The following is an 11,722-nucleotide window of genomic DNA, read 5'->3' on the forward strand; positions in this document are numbered from 1 at the left end:
CTGGGTAGTTGAGAACTTTTTAGAAATTTATATCAGAGATTTTCTGGTAGAAATTCGACTTTTAAACAGTCAGTCATTTTCTACCGCTTATTCCATAGTGGGTCGTGGGGGAGCTGGTGCCTATCTCCAGCAGTCTATGGGCGAGAGGCAGGGTCACCCTGGACAGGTCGCCAGTCCATTGCAGGGCAACACACAAACAACCACGCACACACTCACACCTAAGGGCAATTTAGAGTTACCAATTAACCTAACAGGCATGTCTTTGGACTGTGGGAGGAAGCCAGAGTACCCGGTGAGAACCCATGCATGCAAACTCCATGCAGAAAGACCCCTGGCCAGGAATTGAACCCAGGACCTTCTTGCTGCAAGGCAACAGTGCTACCAATTGCACCACCATGCAGCCCTGACTTTTAAACATGTTCCACTCATTTTCAAAATGATTGAAGTCGGGACTTTAGGACAATTACAACTCAGCCTTCTTTCTCCTTTCAAAATCATATTGTTGAAACTAAATTATATCCAATGTTATCCGTCTCACTGTTGATTTAAGGTAAAATCACTCTTTATTTATCCTTTCACCTTTGTGCAATGTGCCAGTAAAACAGTCCCTCAGCATGATGCTACCATCGATCTTAACAGTAAGTACAGTGTTCTTAAGTTTGAAAGCCTCACCTTGTTTGTTCTAAAGATACATTGTGCAGAATTGGTCAAATTAATTCAACTTGGTTTGTCAAAGACTGCAAAATGGCTCCAACTATCAAGATGTATATTAAGAGGATTCAAGGTCAGGCTTTCAAACCTAAGAACACTAACACACTAATGCATGGTGAAGGCAGCATCATGCTGTGGATCTGTTTTGTGAACACTGTTACTGGTGCATTGTGGATGGAAGAATGAAGAAGGCAACCTCCTAATTCAACTGAACATCAAACTGACACCTAGATGGTTAAAACTTGCAACCAGCTGGGTTTTCCAGACAACTGAATTCTACAATTTCTGCCAGCAGCAGGTCAATATCAAGCTAAAATTATGTTTTATAATTAAAGAATTCTTCATGTTGGGAAAATCCTCATTAAATTCTTACTCGTGAACAAAATTCCTATTTTTCAATAGAATAGAAATTATTGTGTGTCCATTGAACCCTGGAAAAACAAGTTTGAATAAATCCTTAAAAGCCAAAAAAGACATTCATGCCAGTCTTTAGGATGCAAAAAATATTTTACAGGAGCCACAAATCTTCACAGGGAATATTATTTTTCAAGGAACTTATTAGATGGTCACATCCTGTGCAGATTAAACAAGATTCATTTGTTCTCTGAAAAAAAAAAATCAACTCTGCTTTCACTCTTGTGCCAGCCATGGTGGCAACAACCATGCGTCTGCAATAACTGGCACTGAGTCTTTCACATCCCTTTGAAGGAATTTTGGCCCACTCTTCTTTGCAGAATTGTTTTAAGTCAACCTCACTGGAGGGTTTTGGAGCATGGACAAACCATTTGAGATCAAGGCACAGCAGGTCAGCTGGATTCAAGTCTGGACTTTAATTAGACCGCTTTAAAGCTTTCACCCTTTTTTGAAGCTCATTGTCGTGCTGCATAACCCAAGTGTACTTGAGCTTAAGGTCAAAAACTGATAGCGGGACATTTTCCTTTGCGACTTTCTGCTAGAGATCAATTACAGCAAGACCTCTAGGTCCTGAAGCAGCAAAGCAGCCACAGATCATCACTACTGTAGCGGTAGCAGAATGGTTCAGTACAGGGCCAATAACAATCATCACACAAGTGATCAGGATTTGATAGGTTTATTTCAGCGCAGTGGTCAGGCAGCTTAATACACAGTAGCATGGGACGCTCAATTCGCAGGCAGCAACATGCTCCCTCCCAGTTTCCAGAGATTAAAGATGACACTTGAAGGGGAAAATCTCAGAGAAATAAAAAAAAAAACGTTACGTTTTTTCCTAACCAAATCCACAGTAAGACTTAAAACTAATCGGTAACTCGTAGTTGTCGTCTTCCGCTTTATCTGGGACCGGGTCGCCGGGGCAGCAGACACAGCAGAGACGCCCAGACGTCCCTCTCCCCAGACACCTCCTCCAGCTCCTCCTGGGGGAACCCAAGGTGTTCCCAGGCCAGCCGATTGACATAGTCCCTCCAGCGTGTCCTGGGCCGTCCCCTGGGCCTCCTCCCAGTGGGACGTGCCTGGAACACCTCCCGAGGAAGGCGTCCAGGAGGCATCCAGTATAGATGCTCGAGCCACCTCAACTGGCTCCTCTCGATGTGGAGGAGCAGCGGCTCTACTCCGAGCTCCTCCCGGATGGCCGAGCTCCTCACCCTATCTCTAAGGGAGTGCCCGGCCACCCTACGGAGGAAGCTCATTTCAGCTGCTTGTATCCGGGATCTCGTTCTTTCGGTCATGACCCAAAGTTCATGTTCATAAGTGAGAGTAGGAACGTAGACCGACTGGTAAATCGAGAGCTTCGCTTTTCGGCTCAGCTCTCTCTTCACCACAACGGACCGGCACAGCGCCCCCATTACTGAGGCAGCCGCACCGATCCGTCTGTCGATCTCCTGCTCCATTCTTCCCTCACTCGTGAACAAGACCCAGAGATACTTAAACTCCTCCACTTGAGGCAGGAACTCCCCTCCAACCTGAAGAGGACAAGCCACCCTTTTCCGGTCGAGAACCATGGCCTCTGATTTGGAGGAGCTGATCTTCATCCCTGCCGCTTCACACTCGGCTGCGAACCGCCCCAGTGCATGCTGTAGGTCTTGGCTAGATGGGGCCAGCAGGACCACGTTATCTGCAAAAAGAAGAGACGAAATCCTCTGGTCCCCAAACCAGACCCCCTCTGGCCCTTGGCTGCGCCTAGAAATCCTGTCCATAAAAGTTATGAACAGGACCGGTGACAAAGGGCAGCCCTGCCGCAGTCCAATATGCATCGGGAACAGGTCCGACTTAGTGCCGGCAATGCGGACCAAACTCCTGCTCCGCTCGTACAGGGACCGGATGGCCCCTAATAAAGGGCCCCCAATTCCATATTCCTGGAGCACCCCCCACAGGGCATCACGAGGGACACAGTTGAATGCCTTCTCCAGGTCCACAAAACACATGTGAACCGGTTGGGCAAACTCCCATGAACCCTCGAGCACCCTGTAGAGGGTATAGAGCTGGTCCAGTGTTCCACGGCCGGGACGAAAACCACACTGCTCCTCCTGAAGCCGAGGTTTGACTATCGGCCAGACTCTCCTCTCCAATACCCTGGCATAGGCCTTACCAGGGAGGCTGAGGAGTGTGATCCCCCTGTAGTTGGAACACACCCTCCGGTCATCCTTCTTATGAAGGGGGACCACCTCCCCAGTCTGCCAATCCAAAGGCTCTGTCCCCGACCGCCACGCAATGTTGCAGAGGCGTGTCAACCATGACAGCCCAACAACATCCAGAGACCTGAGGTACTCAGGGCGGATCTCATCCACCCCCGAAGCCTTGCCACCGCAGAGCCTTTTAAACACCTCGGTGACTTCAGCCTGGGTGATGAAAGAGTCCAACCCCGAGTCCCCAGCCTCTGTTTCCACCAGGGAATGCATGATGGCAGGATTGAGGAAATCCTCGAAGAACTTCCTTCCACCGCCTGATAATGTCCGGAGTCGAGGTCAGCAGCCTCCCATACCTACTGTAAACAGTGTTGGCGAAGCACTGCTTCCCCCTCCTGAGGCGCCGGAGGATTTGCCAGAATCGCTTCGAGGCCAACCGGTAGTCCTTCTCCATTGCCTCACCGAACTCCTCCCAGGCCTGAGTTTTTGCCTCTGCCACAGCCCGGGCCGCAGCACGCTTGGCCTCACGGTACCCGTCAGCCGCCTCAGGAGTCCCACAAGCCAACCACAGCCGATAGGACTCCTTCTTCAGCTTCACAACGTCCCTTACTGCCAGTGTCCAACACCGGGTTTGGGGATTGCCACTGCGACAGGCACCGCAGACCTTACAGCCGCAGCTACGGGCAGCAGCATCGACAATAGATGCGGAGAAAATGGTCCACTTGGACTCTGTGTCTCCGACATCCCCCAGAATCTGGTCAAAGCTCTCTCGGAGGTGAGAGTAGAATACATCCCTGGCCAAGGGTTCCATCAGACGTTCCAGCAGACCCTCACTATGCGCTTGGGCCTGCCAAGTCTGTGCGGCTTTCTCCTCCTCCAGCGGATCCAACTCACCACCAGGTGGTGATCAGTGGACAGCTCAGCCCCATTCTTCACCCGAGTGTCCAAAACATGCGGCCGAAGGTCTGATGATACGACAACAAAGTCGATCATTGACCTCCTGCCTAGGGTGTCCTGGTGCCAAGTGCACTAGGACACTTGGTAACACTTTAACTTAAACTTTTTATGCAGTTAAAACTGTGAAAACATCTTTGACTATCATTAGCATAACCGAGCTAGATCCAGCATTTAACACCTAACCAGCGGGATGGTCAGGCAGCCTTTGCTGCAACTACATCACGCAAATGTGCTCTTTGCCACACTAATTAAGGTCCCACCAGCTACAACATTTAGGAACCAAAGATTAAAACAGTGTCAATTTTAAGTAATTTAAAAACGCTACAAAAAACATTTTAGGTTCGTTCGTTTTCTGAAATGCTTTGTTAGTTTTAGGCCAGGGAGGAACAGGAGAAATACCTTCCAAAAAGGTTCACCTTTTTCTCGTCAGGGCCATAATTTCCCAATAATAGTTGTGATCATCAATAGGTTTTTTTGTCAAATGTGAGACAGGACTTTGTGTTGTTTTTGGTCAGCAGTGGTTTTGGCCTCAGAACTCTTCCATGGGGGCCATTGTTCCCATTCTTTGTCTCTGAACTCTTAAATCTTAATTGAAGGAAGTGAGGCCTGCAGTTCACCACTGTTTCACTTTTTCAGTCTGTGGAAAATGACTCCAAGCTGATAGATGTTGATGACTGTTCTTCCCATTTGTACTTGAATTTCTGTAGATTTGGCCAACATGATTAGTTGGTTTTTTAGATCTTTTAGCCTACTTCATGTCAATAGACAGGCTCTATTTAAGGGATTTCTTGGTTCTACATATCTGGTAATAACCAGACGTGACTTGTGAAACTGTAACATAAAATGTGGTTAATTACAATTAATTATTTAACAAGGGGGGCAATGCGATTTTCTCATAGGGCCAGGTTGGTTTTGAGCATATATTACCCATCAATGTCACTATGATTAGTGTTTTTCTCTGCTTCAGATCTCCCACCAATGATCAAACTGAACCAGGAAACTGCTGAAGTGTAGATTTGAAGTGTGAAGTTGCATGTTAACTTTCAGATGTGTACATTTAAAAAATAAAAATCATATATATTGTTTGAAACCAAAAATCTTTGTGAGTTAATGTCAGTGACCTGTTTAACCTCATAGAACTTCAGGGGAAACTTAGTTTTGGGAGTTGTGTTTTTTTTGGAGGCTGCTGAGCCAGGCTGGCAGCCACATAAACAAACACTCAGGCTAAATCTGCAAGCCGAAAGCATCTGACGAATGAATTGAAAATCTGCCAAACAGCCTCTTTTACCCCCTCCAGGTATGGGAGCATCTCTACCCAGAGAGCTGGAGGTTTTTGAAGTAGCACTCCAAATCCCTGTGATTGTCAAATTAAGCCAAGGTGATAAAATGAGTGTAGTGTTGTTGCAGAGTAACCTGAACAGTAGGGTAGTTAGATTTGATCTGAATGCAGCTCTGTACAAAAGCTTAATCCGCCAATTATTTCTATATATTTTGGTTCCAAATAGCCAGACTAACATGTGGTCTCTGGAAATGGCCTTGATCAAAAGTTCTCCAGACGTTCTGAAGGTCTTCCAAAGTATTTTCTGTGGACTTGGGCTTCTGCTTCACTGATTTTCAGTCCAATCCTTGTATCTGGTCATGACAGCATGTTGTGCAGAGCATGAACAAAACGGACCAAAATGGATCAAAGAAAGAAAAAGAGAAGCGTCAGACATAAAACCAATGGACAGTAGATAATACTATCTGAAAGGCAAGTCTGTCTTTAAGTAACCCAATCTCACTGTGCAAAACGTAGAAAACAAACACATTTAATTTGAATACATTTATTAAATTAAACAAATTTTTTGTTTGGAAATATTTGTAATTTTAGTAAATGTAACAAAATAATTTCTGCCACAAACTGGCACCCTTCCAGCCTCTATAAAATAGATCTAACTGAAGCAGTTTTTCCGGTTTGTACCTTTTTAAACTGATCAGAGTGTTTTGTAATTGGTAATCCATGACTTCCTGTTTCCCTATGTGGCACAGAAGCTAATTTCTCTTGGCCACTTTACAAAAAGGGAAAGACTGGAGAACATGTAATTCAGGTAAGGCAAATGTGTATTCATGAGTCAAGATTTGTCTACAAAAAATATCTTCTCACCTAAACTTGTCCACATCTGCTGTTAGAACAATAACTAAAACATTTAAACCAGCTGGAACTGTGGCTGAAAAAAGACCAACGTTCATCTTTACGCTACATACAGTGATGAGGATAGTAAAGCAAGCAAAAAAAAAAGTCTCTAAAGACAATTGTTAGTGAACTACAGCAAATAATATCATCAAGGAGTCAGCACGTCTCCATTATAATTATTAGATGGCATCAACATTCCAACCAGGTGTTTGGGAGGGATCTCACTGAAGTCTTTTCTGTCTTACCATCACTAACGTGCAAAATGATGCTGGGAGTTTACCTGAAACTGTGTGCTTTGGTCAGCTGAAATTAAGATAGAGCTTATTAGCAAACAGTCCAGGTGGCTGTGAGCTCTAGTGGTCTTTCTAAGGTTCTGCGAGTTGTTTTAGAGTACAGGACATCATTGCTTCTTTTAAAAACTGGACATTTTAAATAAAAATCTTGTTGTTGAACTCAGTATGTTCCAATACACAGCCAAATGGAGACAGAAATGGTTCAAAAGAAACAAAATCAAGTTTCTTCCACATCCATCTTGGAGGTCCATCCAGGTCTAAATTCAGTAGAAAACACTCTTGGTGCATTAGTGAAGGTCAAGATCTCAGATGAATCCGATGAAACAGTTTCTGTAAAGGATTGTGTTCAGCTGAGATTAATGTTGAGCTTTTTGGCAAGAACAAAAACCAGGTGGGTCTTTTGTGAAACAAAGAATGAACATCTGGGTTAAAAGTACCTAAAGGTCCAGTTAAAAATAATGTATTTAAGTTTCTTGAGTCAATGCAACACAGACTCATCAAATGTGTGCAAGATACGTTTCCTGGGTTAACACAAAGTGAACTGATAAAATGCTGTAACGTGTTTAATGCTGGCTCAGTTCACAAGAAGGTGAAAAAATAAGCCACAGAAGAGTTTTCTTTTTGCAGTGATGTCAGACCTGATTATTCAAGGTGTGAAAATTAGTAAGAAGGTAAAAATGGTTTCCAAGCATGTATGCCAAACGCGGAGGATTGTTGAGCCTTTAATTATATTTGAAGAGGACCTGATTTCTGTTTCCGTAATTTAAAATGAACACCTGTAAAATAATCTTATGTTAAATACTTAAAATACTATTGGTTCTCATCATGTGCGCTTAAATTCTGGAGTTTTATAACTCGAGCAGCAGCTCCAGCACCGTGGACAGCTCACTATTAGATTAGTTTGAGTCAGAAAATTCTTATAGAATTAGGGACAACCAGTATGAACAGAAATTAAAGTTCTTGTTTGCATCATTGTTGGGGTTTAATCTCTGTCTTGGATTCTTTTGAAAATCATAAACTAAATGAAATTATTTTAGCTTTACAGACATCATATGCTACTCAAATGTTTTGACCAGACTTTATGGTTCAAACAGTTTAGGTAAGAAGGAGGTCAACATGATTTTGCCTTGATCTCACATTTGCAAATTAAATCTTTGGCAAACGTCGGACTGTTAAACTCCAGAAATGATCCGATGAACATCCTTGATCTTCGTCTTTTAAGAGAATATGAAAAACAAACAAAGCTGTAAAAAGTGCTGCTCATATTCTCAGTCCACCAGCGCTCTTCCAGCTGCCTCTTTGGGATGCGCATCGTTGTGCGTGTCTTTTGGAGCTGCTCGTTTTCCAAAACGGCTGTATGTTCCTGCATTGACGTCAAAAAGGAGCGGGCTGGAAGTATAAAACCCTGCAGACCTCTGGAGTCGCAGCTCACAGGACTTTCCAGAATCAGACCAGACATCTGAAAAGTTCAGCTGCATCAACTGAAGAAAAACATGTGAGTACTGCAGATTTTTTAAAAGCATAACTGAGGGAAGGAAAGATGGAAAAATCTTACCTAAAGGTCAAAGTGCTCTTTGGAATGTTAAGTTTTTATAAATGTCCTATGTAAAAAAATTATTATGTTGTATTTTTGTTTTGACATTTTTCGAGATTTTCTTTAAGATTGACTATTTTACCTTTTCAGTACTAATGAAAAATTCAAAGCACAGAATGATTTTTTTCCTAAATTCCTTCCCTAATAATTTCCCTCCGTTGCAGGACAATGAAGCCTGCCCCCCTCCTGCTGCTCCTCTCCTCGGTCCTCCTCTCATCACACCTCCGCCCCGCCGCCGGCAGACCGCACTCTCTCCCCGGCTGGCTGGATGGCAGCAGCCGCCTCCAGACGCAGCAGATGGACGATGTTCTCCTCAGAGCGGCCACGGACAGCGCCGCCTCGGATCTGGTGGGCGATAAACTGCTGAGGCTCTTCCAGTGGAGGAACCCGGACCGCCTCCACCTGCTGCAGCCCAAAGTTCACGGCGAGGAGGACGAGGTTCTGAGGACCGCGGCGCAGCTGTTAAAGCGCAGCGAAGAGCCGCCGCTCTCCATCGACCTGACCTTCCACCTGCTGAGGAATATGATCCAGATGGCCAAGATGGAGATCCAGCGGGAGCAGGCTCAGCTCAACCGCAAGGTGCTCGACGAGGTGGGGAAGTGAAGCTTGTAGAGGATGCCTGCTTACAGTATCCAAGACGTCTGAGATTAGTTCGGTTCCTGCACCTGCCTTCCCACTGACCATATTTTACGCACACATGGTGCCATTTTACGCATCGCGTCAATAACGTGTTTTTGTTTTATTAAAATATATTGATGGAAAATATGGAAAAGGACTTCTCAGATCCCCTCATTCCTATCCTCACCTTTCAAGCACTCAATCCCCTAAACTGGACGGTAGCGGATCTGCTTAAAGTGGAAACCGTCCAACGTCCTCCTGCCGTTTTGAACATCGTCTCAGTTGGAAATCAGATGTTCTTTTCATCCATGCCTAAAACAGCGGATTGATGAATGATTGTGTGAATAACACCAGAAATAGTTCTGAGCTACAGAAAAGAATTTGGCAGTTTGTATCCCAAGACAGATCCAGTTTTCTGCTCAGCAGACTGAATGTCCAAAATGGGCTGGGAAAGATTCATATTTAAAGATTTGTGTCAACAATTTACTAATTGAGATTGTCGAGGAAAACCCACAAAACTTGTAACTTTTTCTTATAAATATACTAATGGTTTTAACTCGTCTAAAATGAAATGATTATTGATCTGATTATTTCAAAGTAACCCATTGAGTTCGATGAATCTCTCAGACACATAACTTTTCTGTAGAATAAAGAAGATAATCTGTTTTTTTGTGATGGAGAAAGAACTGAATCCCTCTGCTTTGTCTTTGGTTATGTACTGTTAGTTTCATGATCATTTTCGCTCATGTTCTCTGTAAATTTTGGTTTTTATTTGAGGAGGAGCGCATTCATCTGTACATTACAAATTGTAGCATGTAAGCTAAAAAAGAACAAAAAAAATCTGACTTTCATTCATGTCTGTCACATTTGTTTTAGCAACACAATTTTAAAAAAGCTTTTTGCCATTTATATTTTGTAATAAAAAAGATTAGAGTAAGATTTCGCCTTTTGGCTTTTCTTGTGCTGGTTAATATTTATTAAATATTTTATTTTTATTTTATTTTGGTATTGCACTGTGATTTTTGAAGAGTAGGTTGTAATTCTGGTAAAACAATCCAAGATTATCTTCATTAACAAGAAAAATATTTATATTTAGGTCAAAATATGTTCCTGAAACTGAACTAATTGCATCAGTTGTTGGGCAGATTAAATCAAACACCAAATTTTCCCAGTTCAAAATCATTTGAATTTAATCCACTTTTCATAAATACTCTGCAGCAGAATCATGGTGGTGAAAATATACTGATATTTTAAAGTACAATTTTCTTTTCTATTGTCTTAATTAGAATAGATCAGGAGTAAAAACAAAAATGAGCTGCAAAAGGAGCATCTGCACTGCTCATTCAATTACAAAAGTGTCACATCACAGTTGGGTTTGCAGCTGTTAATGTTTAATGCATTGCATTTTAGGTGTTTTACACAATTTTGTGCATGTTCTGAATGTAATATTTTGTGTGCATATGTGTCCTGTTTGTGTTTAATTATGTCTCCCGTTTCTGCCTGTTTTGCTTATTTTGTTGTTGTGTTGCCTATGTTTGTAGGCACATCCAGATATTGTTATTTTCCAAACATTTTGGAACTTAAACAAAAGTAAAACTGTGAAATTAGTGCAGCGGATTAGCTGGAGAGAAACTAATAAACTACAGAGAAATGTGTCATCGCTCTCATGTCATCTTCGTCTCATCATGTTGACAAGTGTCTTGCTGAAGATCCATGAAGTCTCATGAAGAGTGCCAGCTGATGGAGTCATGGTTGAGTTTTTGAAAACAAACGATAAGAGGAGAGATGAAAACAAACGCAGACGGCAAATTGGCCTCCAGGCTCCTGTAACTCAGTTCAAACTATGGATGTGTGATGGATTGTTCCTCTTCATCCTTGTGTGAGTGTGTGTGCGTATATATTTTTAAGAGGACTGATTATAATATAATAAATACATTATCATCTTTGCAGTTATGACTACTATTATTATCATCATTATCAAATGTCACCTCAAGGCACTTTAAACACAAACAGATCCAGTTTATTTACATAAGCATGTTAAGCCCAGTCATACAGACAGAATCAGATTCAATTACACAAATTCCAGTTCAATCCCAGTTACAACCCAGTCCGTTGGTTAAAAAAAGGTTTCTGTCTAAGGATAACGCGATGATTGTATCAAGTTGTTAGTGTTGCAGCAACCCTTCATACTGAGCATGCATGTGGCGACAGTGGAAAGAGAAACAAAACGGCAGCAGAACCAGGCTCAGTGCAGAGCGGCAATCTCCTGCAACCAACAGAGGTTTGAGAAGACACACAAAAAAGACAAAGACAGAAGAACTGGTCCAGGATTAAAAGTAAAGAGTTCATCTCAGCTGTAGCTCTTTTAATGGCTTCATCTAAACACAGCTAAACAGATAAGCTCTGAGCCAGTAGTGAAATCACTGGAGTGACAAACAAATAGCTTATGTTTAGTTTCAGCAAAGGCACCAAAGTCACAAACTGAACTCTGGATGATGACCTATACCCTCAGTCTATGGGGCACCTGCTCTACCGCCATGCCACACACTGCCCCTGCTATCATCATTGTTGTTCTGATTACCTTCATTATTATTCTCATTGCTTTGATCCTCATTATCATCACTTTTATCCTTATTATCATTAGATTCTTTCCCATTAGTAACTGCTTAGGTAAACTAAACACTATGTGGTCAAGTTGTTTTCCATTACAATTGAGATCCACCTCAATGTAGGGTGGAGTCGTCATAGCGAGGTAGAACGAAATATAAAGTGACGT

The 11,722-nt window shown here is 42.7% G+C and overlaps 1 protein-coding gene across 1 annotated transcript; it reads left to right on the top strand.

The window, feature by feature from the left end:
* Positions 1–8,077: 8,077 nt before the first annotated feature.
* Positions 8,078–10,895, top strand: uts1 (urotensin 1). The gene is made up of 2 exons (XM_047388426.1): positions 8,078–8,229; positions 8,493–10,895. Coding segments are annotated over exons 1-2 (441 nt in total). The 5' UTR covers positions 8,078–8,227; the 3' UTR covers positions 8,932–10,895.
* Positions 10,896–11,722: the final 827 nt, after the last annotated feature.

The sequence above is a fragment of the Girardinichthys multiradiatus genome, chromosome 15 (assembly GCF_021462225.1).
Source record: "Girardinichthys multiradiatus isolate DD_20200921_A chromosome 15, DD_fGirMul_XY1, whole genome shotgun sequence".
Lineage (NCBI taxonomy): Eukaryota > Metazoa > Chordata > Actinopteri > Cyprinodontiformes > Goodeidae > Girardinichthys > Girardinichthys multiradiatus.